The sequence below is a fragment of the Cornus florida genome, unplaced genomic scaffold, assembly GCF_030987335.1.
Source record: "Cornus florida cultivar Cherokee Brave unplaced genomic scaffold, ASM3098733v1 CherokeeBrave_3.0.0_Hap2_Chr11, whole genome shotgun sequence".
Lineage (NCBI taxonomy): Eukaryota > Viridiplantae > Streptophyta > Magnoliopsida > Cornales > Cornaceae > Cornus > Cornus florida.
Window position 1 is genome coordinate 111,618,543 of NW_026775581.1, and position 21,162 is coordinate 111,639,704.

Below are 21,162 nucleotides of genomic sequence, written 5' to 3' on the forward strand. Positions count from 1 at the left end.
TGCTGCTTCTGGCTTCACAAACGTTTCTTTCTTCTTTTTCCTTTTTGTTTGTTTTGGGTAAGTAGGCTTCATAGAGCCATGTTGTCCTCTTACCAAAATGGATTTGGCCCCTGCTTGATTGGGAGAAATCGGAAGGCAAGAAAAAGTAAATGACCAATAATATTATAGAATTTAAATTTAACATAATTGTAATAAGATTCAAAATTTTCCCTTGGTCACTTCGAATTTTCAAGAAAACTGAAATATGATAATAGTTCCACATAAGTTCATAATTATCAATGACAAGTTGTGCCTTTGGGTTTCCATCGAAATAACAAAAGCAAAAAGGAGAGGAAGAAACAATCTGAAAATACTAAAAATCCATTTACATTCCAGGGAGAAAAAAAGAGTCTCTCATTGCAATCAGTAATTTTAGCACAAAGCTGCATTTGAGAATATGAATTGTCCGAATATATATATATATAGTGTCAGATCAAGAACTCATGCTAAATAAAAAAAATAACCAACAAGTCAGTAGCCTAGCGATAGAGAAAGGGAGGATAAGAGTTCAAGCCTCAGTGGAGGCATGGGTGTGTGAGTATCAACTAAGAAGGAAAAAAAAAAAAATACCAAAGAAAATAACAATCTGGATTTTTCGTTAGTAGGATAATGATTGGGAAAATAATTAAAAAAATCACAGAATGGGTAGCTCCCATAACAAAAATTGATACAACTGTTTCTTCTTTAGACCAGAATGCGTAATACAATGCTCAGAAGGTGAATACAACAGTCCAATAAGAATCTGTGTAACTCTTAACCAAAAGAAGAAAAAACATAGTAGTAAACAAAAAATCATTTGTCATTACATTGGCATTTTAATAGAAAAGAAAGGGCTCAATAACTCTAATTTCTTTTCTTTAGCAAAGTATATCACTTCCTGTTGATATAACAGTTGATGCTCCTTTCCATCACCATACCTGAAGATTTATCTATGATATCATCACGAAAGAAGAAAATTATAAGATGGAGATAGTAAATAGCCATCTCAGGTCAGAGAGAACTTAGGTAGTCTTTTATCAAAGTGAAGACGGGGTTGGTAAATGAAGATCCCTCCAGTTTCTGAAACATGATTCCATCCATCCGGGCTTGAACTCCATCAGAAGATGTTAAGTCTTGTAGCAGTTCTTTTAATGTTCTGTCAACTCCAACTAGAGAATTCCCAATGCCGCTTAAGATTTCCGGTAGGGTAGGGGAGGGTCTTGATAGTTCAACGAGATTAACCTGGACGTTTACAAGGATACACATTAGAATGCCTTAAAATAATTGAAATGGCACATTTGATGTTATAAGTATTTTAGTATATAATGTACCCTAAAGTCAAACCAGATGTTCGTTTGCCTCCAAGGAAAGCTATACTAACAATGGAGCATTCAGCCATACAATATGGTCGGTCCATTATGAAAACATGCCAGTTCTTTTAGACCTGAACTCAGAAGTCTATGGGGCCACAGACTATCTTCATCTTTTTATCATAATTTTATATAAAAGAATAAAGTGGCCTTCTCCAAACATTTTACAGGCAGCAGAGGCCATATGGGAACTCTGTCCCTATGTTCAGGATTCAATAGCCATCAAAAGCTTAAAATTATTCCAGGATAATTATGAAAAAATTAAAGCCATTTGCCAATTGGCAGGGGCAGGCATCTAAACTAGTTTAAAAATTATCAAGATTAGGTGGTGTGTGTATGAACTTTCTGAACTAAAATCTGCTTATCCTGCCAAAACTACCATATTGTAATATAGTTGCTAGATCCTGGGAATATCATCCCCAAGTCAAAAAAAAAAAAAAATTAAAACAAACAAATAAACAGAAACATAGTCATGGTGTATTCAACCTGAATAAATTTACTTAAGTTACAAGTTTTGCAATGAACTTGAATTATTCTAAAAGTGCATAATTCACACCCATATTTGTTTGAAACAAAAAGTGCAATAAGGAGCTTGTTAAAATATAACCAGTCACTTATCAAAAAAATATATATAACCCGTCACTGTTTTTAAATAGTATGAATTCACTCAAGACTTTTCAACGACTTAAATCATCTCCAAAACAAATAAATAACTGCCATAATTGTCGAAAACAATAAAAAAGTGCAACAAAAAGGAGTTTGTGTAACCTGTCTGTCCTCTGGAATATTGGCCTTCTGTTTTGCTATAGCAACAGCCTTAGAGAGCCCACCAATAGTATCAACCAGTCCTCGCGATGCTGCATCTTTACCTGTCCAAACTCTCCCTTGAGCAACCTCCTCCATCTTATCTACCTGCCACAGAATGACTCGGACTTACATGTAAGAGAATGAAGAAAATAGCACACTTCGATGTTGTATATTTAATTGACTATCATACCGGCATTGATCTTGAAAATGCCGCCTTATCTCGAAATTGCTTATATGCATTCTGTGCAGACTTGGCAAAGAGTTCAGCTTCATCTGGTCTGCAAATCATATTTCATTATTCAAATGAGCGATCAAAATTATATGAAAATATAAGTCAAACAACAAGCACCAATGTAAGGGCCATGGGGGAACAAAAAGGATGACTTCAAATACATCATAATGAAGGAAGGTAATTCAACAGACAATAGTAACAATACACACCTTCAAATCCCAACCTGAGCATGATATATTTAGTGAAATGAATGTGCACTGGTTCTAGATCACAGGATACAAGTGTCTGTATTCCTATCAATCTATTTTACCTGAATGGTCGCTGTTCAGCTGCAGTGAGCTCAGCAAATCTTCCCCTTGATATGATCTCCTTATTGAAGCCAATTTTTTCATACAGTTTACCCAAATTAAACTTTCCTACAAGAAAAATTATAAGACATCAACGCAATAACCTAGAAAACTAAAAAGCAAAACCAGTTTAATTCTGGTTCACAAGAGAATCTCAGCCTTTACTTTTTTACTCACACCATAAGCATACAAGCAACTTCAACTACAGAACAATTAGGGTGCATTAACATTTCAACCATAGACAACAACTCCAAAACCAAAAAGCATACCAACAATGAGCAAGTTGAAATTTGTGATAAGGTTTTTATCAAATGGCAGATTTCAATTTATTCCCACAGATGTCATTGTATTGATCAACAAATTTTAACCTTTTCAAGAACTACTCGAGATAAACAATGGCCAATCATTCTTGTTATTGATTGTGATATCGTTTCCTCTGGTTTACACAATTAGAATCATTACTATTTCATCAATCACAAATATATGAAATCAAAGAGATGCACATTATAAATTGTGCATGATATGATGCTTTTGGATTGAAATAGGGCGATTCCAGATATGAATTCACGCTATGTAGGAGGGTCAGCACTTGAAATTGGATAGAAAGAGTTGAGGAAGAAGGTGGTGTTGGGGTATGAAAGATGAATCAACTCTATTATTAGTGCAACTGGACAGATTTCAAGTAACTCCCTTTACCTCTAAAATTTTCAAATAAGACAAACCCATCCATGGAGCTTGTTGAAATCCACACTCAAGTTATACTTATAAAAAATACAATATCAATTTTTTCATTTCAAATACATTAATACAAGCACTCATCAATGTTCACAGAAAGCAGGAAACCAAGGATGTTGCTAGGTTCACCTGTGACAACCCCAATTGAACCAGTTAAGGTAAGATTCTCCGCAACTATAGTGGCTGCTGCCATTGCCATATAGTATCCTCCACTGGCTGCCACATCAGCCATGGATGCAATGACAGGTTTTGAGGCAGCCAGAAGCTTGATTTCCCTCCACATTCTGTATAACATAAACACCGAAGCTAATCAATTAATAACAGAAACTCGTGACAGCTTTTCTTGTAATTTAGGTCCATTTTTTATTTTCATATTTTTTCCTTTTTCAAGGAGAAAGAAAATACTATGGTGGGTGAGCAAGAAACACCCAGTACTGTCCCAATGGAGGCTTGAACCCTCAACTACCACTTGAGCTAAAGCCTTGGTGGTAACAAGTACAAAATTCAAAAATGTGAAGTAAGATTTTGTTAGTAGATATGATAGGCCACGATTTATGGAATGACTTACCGTATTAGCAAAGATTTGATTAGGCAATAGAATAAGCTGTGCCTTGATTTAATTTCCTTTCTTGTAATATGGGCATGTGCTCTTTTTATCGATACTGGAGCTGTGAATGAGTGAAAATATCATTCAAGCCTTTACACAATTCTCTCCTTTTTCTTCTTTTTATATTTCTTCTTAGTATTAGAGTCAGCGTTGTCCAACTACAATGAAGGCATTGCGAGTTCGGCACCACCCATTCGGGAATGGTCTAATGCCCATCCGGAAGGTGTCGGGTAGGCAGGGTGGTCTGACCTCAATGAGGGCGTTGTAAGTTCAGCACCACCCCTTCAGAAACAGTCTGATGAGACGTTGATTCTTTCATGTATGAAGGGGAATGGTCTAAGGAGACATTGTTGATTCTTCCATCTACATATTTTAAACATGTGAAGGGAAATGGTATGAGGAAAGGAGACATTGTTGGTTGTTTACGGTCTGAGGAGACATGATTGGTTGTTTTATGTTTTAAGGAGACATTGTTAATTGTTTATGGTCTGAGAAGACATTTTTTATTCTTCCATCTACATGTTTTAATCATGTGAAGGGAAATGGTCTGAGGAGACATTTTGGTTGTTTACGGTCTAAGGAGACATGATTGGTTGTTTATGGTTTGAGGAGACATTGTTTATTGTTTAGGTCGGAGGAGACATTTTTGATTTGTTGATCGGCACTTCATTTGAGAGAAAATCACTACTAGTCAGATTTGCACTTTGCAACTTGTAGATCTGAAGAAGGGTGCTAGCAAGAACGTGTTTGAAGATGCATTGTCCAAGTTAAGCATCTTAGATATCCACACACCAGCTTGAGGGGGAGTGTTAGCAGATGTGATAGTCACGATTTATGGAATGACTTACCGTATTAGCGGAGATTTTATTATGCTATAGAATATGCAATAGAATAAGCTGTGATTTGATTTAGATTTGATTTAATTTCCATTCTTGTAATATGAGCATGTGCTCTTTTTATCTATAAATACTAAAGCTGTGAATGAGTGAAAATATCATTCAAGCCTTTACAAAATTCTCTCCTCCTTTTTATACTTCTTCTGATTTTTTTTTTTTAATAAGTTTCCAGTCTGATTGAGCAAAAGTTGTTCTAAATTTAAAAATGAAAATATAGACATGCATCCAAAATGTGAATATAAAGAAAGAAGACCGTTGAAGAAAAATTTTAATTTGTTTGAATGAACAAGGTCAATCTGTCTCATGAAACCAAATAAATTACGTAAAAGATGCTTTTGTCTGCCAAACTTAGTATTTTAAGTGTTTGTATACATATATTTCTTCCCCACTATGACATCCATTGTCAGCACCACAAAACTATTCAACATCATTTAAAAATTCTAAATTTGATTATCTTAAAATAATGTACACTGGTTTACCGGGTTTGAGGCAATCTTACACTCTCAGCTTTCAGTTACCTTTTAACATGTTTCTGCCTCGGCCTTACATACTGATTATAAATTAAACTCACAAAGTAGCATCATGAGATCTTTTTAGCAGGTAGCATACTAGCATCCTTGCTACCTCCCTCTTTTCAGGAGATTGCACTTTTAAACTCAGGGACTTGAACTTTTTTCTCTCAATGGCAAACGAATAACAACTCCACAGGTATTTTGCAGACATGCAATCTTTGGAAGGTTTGAAAGACCATTTGGAACAATGAAGATAGTGGGGAATGAGGCAAGTGAATTTTAAATGTCCAGAGGTGTTAGGGTTTCTGAGACCAAGGAATACAAATAACACCTATAGGGGTAAAAAAAAAAAAATCCGCTCTACACCCTGAATTGTGCAGCTGTCTCTCTGCAATTGTTCGCGCTTACAAACTGTCTACATGCATGCACACAAGTAGCAATACTGCACTGGTTTGTAGTGTGATAGATTAATGCGTTCATCAAAACTTCTCAAAATTCCGTTCATAGATTCCGATGGCTCATGGTTATTAATTTTCTAAACAATTGTGCATGAATTAGGCTTGCAGGGTCATCCCCGTGCTATTGTCTTTTTCTTTCTTCTTTTTTTCAGTAAATATATGTACTCAAAGAAGAAAAAAAGGAACATGCATCTCTCTCACCCACCCCCAAAATAAATTAATAAATAAAATTAAATTAAAATCAAAAAGATCTCATGCGCATAATTACTAACCCCTTCAACCTTTGTAGCGTTCTAATGTGGGACACAACTCTCAAAGCATCTCGATACTCATATACAAAAATAAAAAAAAGCAACAACAAGAACAACAAATCACTTTCTACTCAAATAGAAAACCAAATTTTGACCAATCTCCAAATATTTCATTGCTACAAATAAAACTAATAAAATACTTATATTATGACAATGTTGTTCCATCTATTCAAAAAACAATAATAAATCTTAAAAGATCACTGAAGAGTTAATATATTCAATATTAAAACCAACATATCAAAAAATCCTCAATCACTACACAAACTAAAATGAAACATAATAGATAAATTGACCTACAAACTGTCTTTCTGATTCAAGCATCAATCATGACTTCAAAAAAATAAACTAATAACATACAGCTACAGGAGCACTTACAAATCAGAGGCAAGCGCATCACCACCAGGACTATCAATTCGGATGATAACAGCCTTGTATCTTTTGGAATCTGGATAAAGAAGCTCCATATCAACCAGAGCAGAAAGAAAACTAGAAAGGAAGTGAAATTGAGTGTTTGAATGGAGCTCCATTACACCAAGCTAGGGTTGGAGCCTGTATTTTTATATGCTAACATTTACACAAATATACACCCTTTAAAAGCATGCTGCAGTAGCTTATGGTTCGATTGCCTTTATAAGTATCCCACTAAAATTACAGCCTTTAAAAGCATATACAATTGCTGTGTTAAATAAAACATTTGACAACTAAAAAGTAAATTTTAAAATAACAACATATGTACAGTAGTAGGAAGACTGAGGCTAAGAATAAAAGGTCATTCAAAATTCAATAGACTATAGAAGCCACAAAAATGAATAAAATGTAATAACTGGCATGCAAATAGCAGAAACTTAAATCTAAAATAAAAATAGAATAAAAGACAAATTATCATAGTTCCTCCATATATCTTCAATGAAAACAATTCCTCTTAAATCAACACACTAGGAGCCATGTGGACTTTATGACCTTACAAATATGAGTCATTTTTTTAATATATCAGGCTGTAGAGGATGAAAAAAAAAATGAAGGAATGGAAGACAGATTTCAATCAAGAAGGCTATGCCTGTTACTATACAATTTTGCTCCGGTTGATTCAGTAGTTATGTACCCCAACTCCAGAAAGAATATATAATTGACTAACATGACTTGTTCATAATTGCAAAAGTAATAATTAGATTTCCTTGGAATATACATCCAAAAAGATAGATTTAACAAATAAAGCATACCTCTTACACTACGAATCTTCTCGATGAATTGTTCCCCGATAATACCAGAACTAGGAACACTTAATGGGCTCCGTACACGACTAATGCTTCCAGAGGCTCTGATTACAGCAATTTGTTCTTTACCACCAGATAAACCGAGAGTCCATTTCCTAACTTTAGAGTATTTCCTGTAGTTAGCATGAACCCATGAGTTTGTGTCTTGCATGCCTTTCAAAAGGTTGCTTCATAAGAAAGAGAGATTATTTGATAATATAAAAATCCAAACAAACAAATTACTAATTGAAACAGAACAACAAACACATGCCCAAGAAAAGTTACAAATTTAAAGACCACTTTTAAAGGCAGTTAATGCTGTATGTCACATATAAAAAGCATGCATACAGAAGGAGCACTTCCAGACAAAATATAACTGTTCAAATTATAGGGAACATAGCCGTAGGTGGACCTTTGGAATAACTCGCACAGGAAATGCAAGTGGAGAAATGGAAACAAATTATTCTCCTTGGAGAACCTGTAATACCCCTATATTTTGGAGGAATTATTTAATTAAATTAATTGGATTTAATTGATTTATTTGTTTTAAATTAAATTATTTGTTTATTTGTTTTAATTGGATTTATTGGTACGATGATTGTGAGTGTGAATGTGCTTGGGTGTTGATTGATTTGTTGGCATGTTGATATTGTTTGTATGAAATGACTTGGTTGCTATGATTCTTGCTTGTGTATGTGCTATGTGTATTTAGTTGTGTAATTGATTATTTTATTATATTTATTTAAGTTTAATGGACTGGACTTGGAATGGTTGGACCAAAGGATTTGGTCTTGGGCTAGAAAGGAAGGCCTTAAAGGTTTTGGGAAGTTATTGGGATTTGAATTAAAAGAAAGTATTCCTTGAATTGTTAATAATTATATAATGGATAATTAATTGTTTGAAAAGGTAATTTGGAATTTAAAGGAATTTCATTTCAAAGGGTATGTACCTAATGTATGAATTTAGGTATGTGTGTGATTAAATCATTTTAACGGTTTTAGAATTTAAGGATCGTATTAAATGGTTGAGACTTTTATATTGTATAAATATTTATTTATATATGTATCATCTTATATTAAAGGTTAAAACTTTAATTAGGATGATTTTGGTTAGAGATGCTTTATTTATCGGTTTTCAGAGGCTTGGTAAAGGGAGTTTGCTCGTGGGTCTAACCCGTGCTTTTTTCTCTTTTTTTTCAGGGAGACTTGTCTTTCATCTTGTTATCTCATCTACTTCTAAGCAGTGTTGACATTTATTAATAGAAGTAATTTTAGTTATGTATGAACTGGTAAATTAGTAGTTTATGGTTTAGGGGTCCTTGACTTACAAGATTCCCGAGTTGTATTTTTGAGACCTATGTTCATGGGATTTATTTTGCAAGAAAAGATTAATTTATTTAATAGAGTTTCTTTCAGCGAATTTATTTATTCTTTTTTTTTTTTTTTTTTTTTTGTTTGTAATCAGTGTTCGTTTATTGCCAAATTGTTTTGATATCCCCATGTTTTCAGGTCTGGGCAGCCTAGCCAACCTACACATGGAAATTCAGGGGTATCACAAACCTTAGGAGATATAAATTGTGCAATTGCAAAAACAAGGACTGTATATGGATAAAAATAGCATGATCTTTGCCACTTCAAACCCATTGTTGTCAGAATAATGTTTTTGCATTGTGAACTTAAAAAATTCCGAGGCAAAAACTAATATGACATCTGGAACATTGAACGTTAAAACCACAAATGATCTTTGAAGAGGATAAGAGCCGGTTTTTTCAATGAGAGTGAATCATAACCAGGCAAGATGGTAATGAACTTGCAAAGTGAATGGATGAGAGTTAAGGCACAATTCCGGATTGAAGGACCAGGGGCAGTGGTCTCCTTGCCTAATTATTTCCTCCCAGACACATGTCCAGGAGTAAATATTTCCATTTTTCTTGCTCATATAACTCCACGTGTCCCATTACAATGTTTGTTCTAACAGCCATTGTTTAATCTCCATATCCACCACCTGTTGCTAGCCCGTGGTTATGATTAGTCTACTTGAACCACAATCTGACAGACCCTCAAGCCTCCATGGCCATACCCAATTTCTGAAAAGAAAGGTGACAAGGCAAACCTTTACTGCCTCATGCCATGAAAGTCAGTGGGATGTGCAAACCCAATGCCATTACATGGGGGCTATGAAAGAGTCACACATATTACCTTGAAGTTGAGCTAAGTTGTGTTCTACCTCAGTAGATAATGCAATCTCAAGCACAGGGAACAGCCACAGTGTGCCATAGAACTGAGCCATTAACTCAGCTTAAAGACTCCTTGATTCAGTGGGATCATTTTGTCTCTGAAAAGGATAGTTGACCTGATCAGTTACAAAGATGGGCCATATTACAACTGAAGATGACTTCTCCAAGGATGCCACATGCTAGTCGGTAATGGCTCATCAGCCCAAACCCTGAATCATAACTGCAGTGCCATGCGGAGCTGAACCAAGAGCAGGGGCAGAAATATTTGGAAGCTAGGGAGCGCCATGCTTGAGAAAGGTCAAAATTCCAAATATGACCCCCATTCCTTTTCTTCATTTTATGGACTTAGTGAGTGATGAAATAATTTTCTTAGATCCACCTTTCAAAAATTCTATTATAAAGAAAAATACAACACTTGCTAAATTTTAAAATATTATTTTCATACTACTAACTTGGTCTTCCTAAGTAAAAGTCCCTAGGTGTATGCCTATTGATAGATTACAGTCTTGAACTTGTATCTATAATATAACTACCCACCTAGCTCGAGAAGCCCCTCAAGACACTGCCTCCAAGCTTTGCCTGACGCATAGCATCTGAGTGTGTTTCTCAAGTTAGGACCCTTATCTCCTCTTGAAATTTTCTCTTTTTTCCTTCCCAATTAGTATTATTATTATTCGTCATAGATGTTAATCCATTTAAGGGCCGTTGCCTAGTCCAGCGATTTAACCTTGACCATCAGCTGTTGCTACAGTTCAAGCCTTAGAGGAAATACGGATCTCTGGTATATCCTTGATACTAAGATATAACATAAGACAAATAACTTGATTCAATATTTCATGATCAACCCCTTGCCTTGTTTAAAAATCCAATACACTTTTGGCCTTCCAAATGATCTATTTGAAACATAGATGAACAACTGATGCCAAGTGGATGAAGTAACCAGAATGATATTGCTAACAAACTCGGAATAAAACCCTCAAGAAAACACTGGTCTCCAGCAGATATAAAGATATGCATGCTGAATTGCCTGTTGGAAAAAAAAAAAATATATATATATATATATATATATATATATATATATAAAGTGATTACCTGTAATCAACTATTGGAAGATTTTTATCAGCCTTTAGTCCTAGTCTCTCTTTCAGCATTGACATTACCTATACACATTAAAAACACACGACTGAAAATCATCATATCAATCAATAGCTTTGAAATACACACGTTTTGACAGTGATCATATTCATAATTATAGTTGGAAATCTAATAAACATGGAAGGCTTATAAAGCTAAACGTTAAACATTTGTAAATCCATATTCTTCGAATAAATATTTTAGGTCAGACTGGTATACCTGAGAAGCTTTGTACCATATTATAAGTTCATGATGCAGAAAGTATTTGATTGATGTCGATTCAAGGTCATATTACACTTAATGCAATATGTCACGCCCTGTGTAGATATTGTCCGCTTTGCACACTCTCCGTGCTCACAGTTTTAAAAACGCATCTACATGGTTAAGACAATGTGGGACGACACAATCACCCCCTCTTGGGACCCAACGTCCTCACTGGCCAGACCCACATGGCCTTGTGCACACCCCCCATTTTCAGCTGGGAATTGGCTTCTATCACAACCCACCCTGCCTCGCGTAGATATTGTCCACTTTGCACTCTCCATGCTCACGGTTTTCATAATGCGTCTACATGGTTAAAGCGATGTGGGACGTCACACAATAGTTACTATTGACTATGTTCCTGCAGTTTAAATTTTTTGTGGGAACACCTCTGTCAAGCTACGATGGGATTAGATATTCTTTCCATTCATTTCATGCATGCTAATTGTGAAATCAATTGTACAAAGGATATCAGTAAGCATCCAATCCAAAAACTCAGTTCTTTCGTCCAAATAAAAGTTGAAAACAAAAACCCAAAAAAATAAATAAATAAACAGATAACAAATAGGATAGCACAACTCTGATCTCCATTTAAGTCAATATTTTAGCCTGCAAACCATCTTACGGAGTTTTAACTAGGCAACAGTGGACTTCAGTCATCAGAAGATGTGCCCACAAATATTATTGATTGGTGTGATAGTACCTCACAATTCCCATTTCAGTTGTAATGCAATCATGACTGATTAATATTAATACCCTTTCCAATTACTGGAAGTGAATAATATTAAGAATGAGTTGACCCACACTGGATAGAAGTGCAATCTCACTCTATGGAAGTCCAAAATTTTAATCAACTGTAACAGCACATACTGTTTTGCAACAAAAGAACTCCTCAATATAAGGTTGGGATCAATATACAAACCTCATCATCATACTTTATATCTGTTATCCAGCCACCTTCTTTCAGCCTTTCTACTTGGAAAACTCCTTCATTTATGAAGTTTTCAATTTCTTCTCTTTTCTTTCCTGTATAATTTAGGACCCCAATAAATTAAGTTTGATACTCAGGATCAAACTAAACCAAAAAAAAAATACCTAAGCACCTGTGGTAAAAGAAATTTTATCTAGCCAATTCCCATAGATGTCATCAAGCAATGCTGTCAGCATCTCACAATTTTCTTCAGACATGTTTTTGCGTGTTAGTTGATCTCCAGCACTTTTATATTTACCAATCCTTTGCACTTGAGGTTCAATTCCAGCTTTCTCAAGAACACCTGCAAAAAAAATTGATCACACCCAACTGCAGTTAAAAAGGAACTATAAGCCATATGTAAAGCAGGGACTCCCCTTCACACATGAGGTGAATAGTGAAAGACATGCTTATAAATCAGCAATTGTCATTAAATGACTTGAAACGATATATGTTAAGTATTTTCTTAACAATTATGACGGACATATGATAGAACTCTACCACCTAGACGCATGAAAAGTGCAAGAAGTACCCTTTTCAAACACACCACACTTGGACATGGATATAGGATATGTGTTCAACATCCAATTATTCAAGTTTATTACATAGTTGTATGTTAAACTCTGTTGTGATGCCCCTTTTTTACATAATTGCTTCAAAATAAGTGAAAACATTAATCTACTCTAGAAAATTGAAAAGCCTCAGATCACTTAAAGGGAATGCCAGGGGAAGGGGAAGACCAAAATTAACTGGAGTGGAATTACTAATGAAAGGTATGAGAAGATATCGCTTGACTGAGGCTATAGACCAGAACGGAGCAATAGTATTCATCCAACCAATCCCAAGAAATAGTTAGGAAAAAGATTTGTTGAGTGGAGTTAGAAAATAGAAGAAAATAAATAAATAATACGAAAATTTAGTTGTGACCCATATTACTGAGTTAGAGAATTGGATAAATCCGATCCACAACCTACATATATACCCGAGCTCATGTAACACAGCTCATCACAACTATTATAATCCAACAAGATATCGAAAACTGGAAGAAAACAGACGATAATCTGAGTAGAGCCAAAGACCTTTATCCTCCTGTGGCATGGGTTAGTATAAGTAAACAAGTAACTTCTCAAAAATAATGATTAATCGTGATCATTTCTCAGCTTTGAGAGCATCTCCTCAGGACTGAAAGCCCAGTCAAAACATATAAGATTTCGATGTAAGGCTTTTCTTCTGAACATGCAGAACTAGGAATTAGGTTTTATTTTTTATTTTTTAACTTGAAATTTTGAAATTTAAACATAATTCGGTTCATTTTATTAGCGCCATGTGCATAATTAATCCTGAGGAATAAGAAACATGAAATATATTTTTATGCAACTCAAATCAACCAATGACTTTTGTCATTTCTCAGTAACAATGCATGTTAAAAAATGAAAGTAGTGTAACGCAACCGATTTGTGATATAGCAATCAGTATAAAAAAAAGACTAGCTTTAACATCACAGTTTGTTTCATTAATGACTAACTTAATATGAATATGTTGGTGGGGAGTAAATCCGTGCAACTCATATATTGAGTAGTGAAGCAGATAGTTTCTGAATCCCCCGCATATAATTCAACATAATTATCATTTTGTGACCCCTAGATATCTGATGTTTGTCTAATGCACACAAAAACTCTTCCAGAACAAGTAAAATCAACTTACCTCCAAGGAATGAGGCTTGAACTGTCAAACCAAACAAAGCAAAATAAGCACTTGGAGGAGCATATAGCTGTTCACAAGCACAACCAAGGTAATACTCTTTCTCTCCACACGCAGGTGCATAAGCCACAATGAATTTACCTACATATCACCAGCATACTCAGATTTACAATCAACATAGAAGAGATTTAATTGTGGGAATTTCACTTATCACAGTTGAAACTGTGGAGAAGAATTAATGAGCTATTTGTAAGAGATTGCATCCAATAACTACTTAAGAAACAACTTTGATAAAGAAACTTTCATTTCAAAAAATTAGTACCACCAAAAAGAACTAAGCTAGAAAAGTCACAGAAGAAATGTGAAAATAAACATGAAAAAACAATGACATCAAGTCTACATACAAACATGCTCACTATAAAGTGTAGCATGGTTGCGCATAAATATGGACGCATGTGGGAGTGAGTAAATGGGTATGCACAACCCCCAAGTCTTCACACAGACATTTCCACCAAAAATCCATCTATTGCAATTGCTGGTGTTCTATATGATTAGGGATCCATACATGCAGCAACCATAAGAACGGTGGTGGTCAAGGGTTTTTCAGATCTTCATATCTCATTCCTATTGAAAGCCCAAAGAATGGACAGGGTTCATCTTGAGTAAAAATTTACCAAGTACTGCAAGTAAATACCATGAATATAACAACACTACCTGATTTTTTAAAATCCAATATATGCCTCCGGATTTCTTCAACTTTGCCCCAACCACAATTCAAGGGTTCAATGTGGAGATAGATACCAGAGATACGAGGATCATATGCTGCTTTCATGAAATTTTCACAAATTTGAGGCAGAGATAATCCTGAAGAGAAACGGCTCTTTAGCTGATCAGATATCTGAAGATAAAAAAAAAAAAAAAAGTAAAAAAAAAAAAAAAATTCTCAACTCCATCACCAATGAAGACGTCAACTTCATAAATAAGAACAAAGTGGATAACTTGGTTCAAAGAAGTTAGGTTCATCAATTCAAAGCAGTACATGTTCCTAGTCCCATGGATTTGTATAGCTCTGAACAGATCAGTTAATGCACAATCATACATCTTTTGTTCTCGAATACAAAGAAAGCAGCATTCATTCAAACCATAATGGACAATAACAAAAGAGAATGGTCATTCACTATTTCATTATGCAAATTGAGCGAAGACAACCTATTAATAAGGCAATAATGGTCCCCGTATTCAAACTTGCCTAACTTGATCTTTGATGTAAACACAGTAATCTTCAGAACTACTCAGTAATCGAAATGAATGAATCTTTATAGTGAAAAATAAAACCTGGCCGCGTAACTTCATGTTCAGAACACTGCCCTTGCGAATACGCTCCCAAGGAAACGCAATAAGCATCCGAAGCTTCACGACAAAGCTCTTCCACGCACCGAACTCTTCGAACTCGAATTCGCCACTCGGATAATCGTCAACAGAGCCTATCACACTTCCATTACCATCATCGGGACCAGACTTGCTCTCAGCTTCACCAGAATTGGCTTCTTTGACTTGCTCAGACGAGGAATCGAAAGCTCGAATCGAGAGGTCTCGGTGATGATATGAATTGGGGGAAGATTGGAGGAGAGGCTGAGGTTTTGAGAGGGGATTGTAGAGAGAGAAACGGCACTGGAAGTGGAGAGGGGAGAGAGAGGAGGTGAGGTGAAGGAGAAGAGGAGGTTTGGAGAGTGTGGCTGCGGAGAAGCCGCGGCGGTGGATGGAGGTGAAGTGAGAGGCGTGGAGGAGCTTCGTCATCACCAAGCTTTCTCTCTGTATGAAGTGAAGTGTGAGAAATGAATGAGAAAACAGACCGGATTGTAAAGGAGGGAGAGGATGATGACGAGGTTAGCTTTACTCCACGTCGTCATGGACGGGGAAGGCTGTCATCACTCGTTAGCGACGTGTAGCATGACTTTTATTCAAAATTAATGTATTTTTATTTTTTGATATGGAAAATAAGATCATATCATATTGTCACATTATTTATATTAAAACAATTTTATTGTATTAGTAAAATATTGTATTAAAATATAAAAAATAATTCTCACATCAAATCAAATAGTTAAAATGAATTACTATTTATTATATAATTAGTTAATTATATAATAAATAATAAAAGTTAAGCAATTCACTCCATGTATAATGTATTACTCAAAAATAATTTAAAAAATAAATTTTTTTTTTTCATTTTTTAAAAAATATTTTTTTTTCATTTTAAATCACTCAAACATACTTACACTATCTCCTTTTTTTTTTCTTTCATTTTAAACAATCTAAACACGTTAAGCCCTATGTTTTCTTTTCTTTTCTTCCCATATCTCGTACAAATGCACTCTTAAAATTTAATATTGGCAATACATATGTATCATAAATTAATATTTAAAATTTTAATTATATTTTAAAAAGCGAGTTTATTTTTATATAAAAATTTTAATTAGGATTATAATATAGTATTGTAAATACACATGAACTCAACTTTTTTCTTCACTTCTCAGTTTCTTCAGTCTTCATTTTCCAATGGCCATTATCAAATCTAGGGTTCGCTTATGCGCTTCACTACCTTTTCTTCGCTCTACACCTACCTTCAACTTCAAGTCCTATTGTTCTTCTTCTTCTTCAAATTTAGAAGATGATCACATCGTAGACGAGAACAAAATACAGAACCCCAACATCGAACTCTCTCCAGCAGAAACCCTACTTGCAGAGAAGTTTCACGCCCTAATCAAAGAGCACCACAGCAAAAACCCTAACCCTAACTCTAAATCCACCATCTTCCCTGCTCTCCCTTTCGACTTTGCCCAAATCGCCACCGTCGAATCCGTCTCCACTGCCATCCTGCGCCGCGTCATCGACAAATGTGGTGGTGTCCGGCACGGTATCCCCTTCCCCCAAACCCTAGCTTTCTTCAATTGGGCTACCACCCACCCCAATTTCCCACACTCCCCCCAACCCTACAACGACATGATCGACCTCGCCGGAAAGGTACGACAGTTCGACGTAGCTTGGACATTGATTGGTTCCATGAAAGCACGAAATATAGAAATTCCAATCGACACATTCTCGATTCTCATTCGTCGGTATGTTCGGGCTGGATTGGCGGCCGAGGCTGTTCATGCCTTCAATCGAATGGAGGATTTCGGTTGCAAGCCCGACCGGATTGCGTTCTCCATCGTGATTGGTATTCTTTGCAAGAAACGAAGGGCTTGTGAAGCTCAATCTTTCTTCGATAACTTGAAAGACAAATTCGAACCCGATGTGATTGTGTACACTAGCTTAGTTCACGGTTGGTGTCGAGCTGGCAACATTTCAGAAGCTGAGAGGGTGTTTGGGGAAATGAAGCTAGCTGGGATTGAACCCAATGTGTATACCTACAGTATTATAATTGATGCATTGTGTAGATGTAGACAGATTACTCGTGCCCATGATGTTTTTGCAGAGATGATCGATCGGGGATGTCAACCCAATTCTGTTACTTTCAATAATCTAATGCGTGTACATGTGAAGGCTGCTCGAACTGAGAAGGTCCTTCAAGTGTATAACCAGATGAAGAGGCTTTCGTGCCCTGCCGATACCATCACCTATAACTTTCTCATAGAGAGTCATTGCAGGGATGAGAACCGTGATGAAGCAGTGAAGGTGCTTAATACAATGGTTAGGAAAGGTTGTGCTCCGAATGCGTCTACTTTTAACCCAATCTTTAGGTGCATTTTAAAGTCTCGAGACGTGAATGCTGCTCACGGGTTGTATGCCAAGATGAAGGAGTTGAAATGTGAGCCCAACACGGTCACTTACAATATATTGATGCAGATGTTTAATGATTCGAAATCCCCTGACATGGTTCTCAAGCTTAAGAAAGAAATGGATGATCAGGAAATTGAACCTAATGTGAATACTTATCGGATTTTAATTTTAATGTTCTGCGGGATGGGGCACTGGAATAATGCCTACAAGTTCTTTAGGGAGATGATTGAGGAGAAGTGTTTGAAACCAAGTCAGTCAGTTTATGAGATGGTTCTGCAGCAACTGAGGAAGGCCGGGCAGATAAAGAAGCATGAAGAATTAGTAGAAAAGATGGTGGATCGGGGATTTGTCACTCGCCCTTTGTAGGAGCATACACTGCCTGTACGAGCTGGATTAGGTAGTATTTCATTGTGTGTTTCATCATTATAATGTTAACTTAATTCATGGGAAACTTCTGTGTTATGAGTACACTTATGCTAGACTCCTGCCATTGTATTTCAGAAATTCAATGTGTTGTGCTTCCTGCAAGCCTGTTTTGGAATATGTTCATCTAATTGAGTAATTTAAATTGTTGTAATTGGAGTCAATCTTAATTTTCTCTACACTTGAGCATCTGCAAGTCCTTGTGTTATATTGCCTTCATTCAAAGTTTCTATATGTTAATGTCCTTATTTTATATTGATAAATAGGTGCTGACACCATCCATATGGGATAAATGCAAGGATGATGATGAGCTATCTTTTATAATGGTGTGTCTCATGTTGTTTGAGAGGGAATTATTAGTTTTTATAGTTACTCTAAATGTGGAACGATTGCTGAACATCCTTCTCTTGAGCACAGTTTCAATACTAGCACTAGATAGGATACTGGAGCCACTGTCAGCATGGGCCATTGTTATCAGGAATGATGACCATGTTCCTGAGATTGATCTGGCTATATATATATATATATATGTGGAGCATTGATGTGATTTAGAAGTATATTAGGGTAACACATATTGTTCTCATGATTCATTGTGGCTGAGAGAGAGAGAAGAAAAAGAAGATGAAAGAAAAGAAACAAGGAGATTCCAAGGAAATAAAGCCCAACAAAAAGGCACCCAATCAGTTCCGAAAACCAGAAACTGCACCAGCTATACATCAAGCCCTGAGGACATCAAAATAGATCACAGACTGATCCAAAAAAAAAAAAAAAAAATAGAGCTCGACTGTGGGAATAGACCAGAAGAAGAAATTTAGAACATGTCAAACAGTTTTAAATCTGTAGCTACTCTGCTGGCCAACTGAGGATCTTTGAATTGCACTTGGTGCCTTAGGCAAGTCTGAGCCTGATAGTCTCTCTAATGTTGGAGATTCTCTTGGAAGGAGGAGAGCTTTGGTTTCTGAAGGCTCCAGTGTTTCTCTCTTGGCAAATAAGTAAACAGTGCTTGAGAGGAGCAACTTGTGTATGTAGAAGGAGCAGTGTCTATCATAAGAGAGCACACCAGCCAATAATACTATCCCAATCTCCAGGAACAATGTAAAACCCTCCAATGTGCTGAGAGTAACTCCATATTGTAGAAGTAACTTGTTGCATCAACCTCTGATCAAATAATTTTTTCATAATTTATCAAATATTTTTAATCATGTGGATTTTGCATGTGCTCTTTACTAGTATTGTAAATATGTAGATACAATTGGGTCTTCGAGGAAGGCAACAACAATCATATTTATTACTTATGCGTAAATATGTTTTATATATTTATGGTCTTTAGCAGTGGTGGCAGGAGACCATGGTGGAGAGAAGAGAGAGAATTGCATAAGGGAAAACAAAGGGGAGAGAGCAATGACGGAGAGATAGAGGAGGAAGAGATATAGAGAGTTGTGGCGGCGGTTGGTTTGGGAATAAAAGAATAATATACAATAAATTTTCTTGTCTTAGTCATACTTTGATAAAAACTCCATTTTGGAAAGAGGTGCCGTTCACTCCATCATTTTGGCGTAAGGACTCTATAATTCCATTTTTTAGGAATTATCCCATTATACATATACAATGAAATATCACAAATTATGTTTCCATACCAAATAGACTAGGATTAAATTGCGGTAATTGGTTTAGAACCTTCAAACTATTTGGAAAATATCCAAGATCAATCAGAAATGTTTGACGACAAATAAAAAATGTATGAAAAATAAACAAACAATCAAAAAACAAGGACACAAGCAATTTACATGGTTCGGCTTAAAAGAATGCCTAATTTCGTGGGCGATAACCATCAGCAATTTCACTATGAAATTAACAGAGTACAAGAACAAGAAGAAAAATGAATTATTATTCACTCACAATAACACTCTATAAGGTTTATAGCGTCACAGACTTTTTCTTATTTACCCAAAATCTCTCGTGAAGACATAATAACACTCGCCTATCCAAGTCACTTGCAAAATTAGAATCCACATAACCGCTGTTATGAGACTCTGAAGTACTATCCCACTGATAAACCAATCCAACATTATCACAGGATGAGCTTATTAGGCAAATTTTTAAATTTTGTTGGTGTTGGATTGCATACGCACTCATAAACTTGTTAAAAAAATTTGAATTTTCATTAATATTACAAATTGAAATTCATATTGTGATTGTATGTTTAAGAATAGATTTTGTTGCGTAATACGTGGAGTCCTAAAATTTTATGTTTTTGGAATACATTAAATATTTTTAAAAAATTATGGACCTCATCATATATGCATATAACATAATCGCGCTCTCATAGTTAATGTTGTTCATTTTTCTCGTTATTCAAAAATAAAATTAAAAAAAAAAAAAATTCTAAAATCCAAAAAATTACGTAGTTTTTATTAGGAATTTTTGTAGCTTTTTTTTAATTATTTTTTGTCCATTGTTGTCCATTTGCTTTGGCATCCGTTGTCCATAAGTGTGTTTCAAAATCTCATGCGCGCACAAGAGCACTCATTCCTAGTCTCTATAGTGCACTTCTGAGAGTCCTCCAAGTCCAAGCACCGAATTCCACTCCATATTCTTACTTCATATTGGGCATCTTTATTGAGGTAATCCGATTCCGTTTCATCCTTTCAATCATATAGTCTTTGTTTTGCACTCTTTAGCTAAGATTGAATGGTTATGAGTACATTGAGGTGTAAGGGCTTCAGCTTTGAGATTTCCTGGTTGATCTTGGAGTTGAGCTCAAATTTTGTTGGTGGTTTGTGTTGTTGTTGTGTTTATTTTTGAACTCTGTGATTATGTTTGATTGATTCGTGCCTGTTTTTGGGGTTACACGGATTAAAAGTTGGTTTTATAGGTGAAGCCTGAATCAGTTCACTCAAGGTGCTCGGTAAAAAGCCCAAACCAACTCTTCAAGCTTTTTCCTTGAATTTCTGAAGCAACAATGCCTTCTAACCGTGCTACCACTGAACTTGGACTGAGTACTCATGCCAATCCTCAAGCTAGCCAAATTCCCCGGACTGTGACAGAGAATGGTTCCATTCAATCTGTCCCTGGTCACCTTCACAATTCTGAGGTATGCAACACTTG

At 35.7% G+C, this 21,162-nt stretch overlaps 2 protein-coding genes across 4 annotated transcripts; one reads left to right on the plus strand and one right to left on the minus strand.

Annotated features, from left to right (window-relative positions):
• Window positions 1-652: 652 nt before the first annotated feature.
• LOC132286499 (serine protease SPPA, chloroplastic) lies at window positions 653-15,721 on the minus strand. Of its 2 annotated transcripts, none has more exons than XM_059788848.1 (13): window positions 15,184-15,721; window positions 14,563-14,746; window positions 13,852-13,989; window positions 12,281-12,451; window positions 12,100-12,203; window positions 10,875-10,942; window positions 7,514-7,680; window positions 6,669-6,738; window positions 3,639-3,793; window positions 2,738-2,843; window positions 2,386-2,473; window positions 2,157-2,300; window positions 653-1,260 (listed from the first exon to the last, which is right to left on the minus strand). In XM_059788848.1, exons 1-13 carry the CDS (start codon window positions 15,643-15,645, stop codon window positions 1,030-1,032), a joined length of 2,088 nt encoding a protein of 695 aa, XP_059644831.1. In that variant the 5' UTR covers window positions 15,646-15,721; the 3' UTR covers window positions 653-1,029. The 2 variants fall into 2 exon arrangements, with proteins under 2 accessions (XP_059644831.1, XP_059644832.1); XM_059788849.1 differs by having other exon boundaries at window positions 14,563-14,712; window positions 15,184-15,317.
• Window positions 15,722-16,359: 638 nt separating this feature from the next.
• On the plus strand, window positions 16,360-21,046 carry LOC132283609 (pentatricopeptide repeat-containing protein At1g20300, mitochondrial). Of its 2 annotated transcripts, none has more exons than XM_059785595.1 (2): window positions 16,360-18,028; window positions 20,930-21,046. In XM_059785595.1, the coding sequence occupies exon 1, from the start codon at window positions 16,408-16,410 to the stop codon at window positions 17,995-17,997; it is 1,590 nt and encodes a 529-aa protein (XP_059641578.1). In that variant the 5' UTR covers window positions 16,360-16,407; the 3' UTR covers window positions 17,998-18,028; window positions 20,930-21,046. The 2 variants fall into 2 exon arrangements, with proteins under 2 accessions (XP_059641578.1, XP_059641577.1); XM_059785594.1 differs by lacking the exon at window positions 20,930-21,046 and adding an exon at window positions 18,321-19,256.
• Window positions 21,047-21,162: the final 116 nt, after the last annotated feature.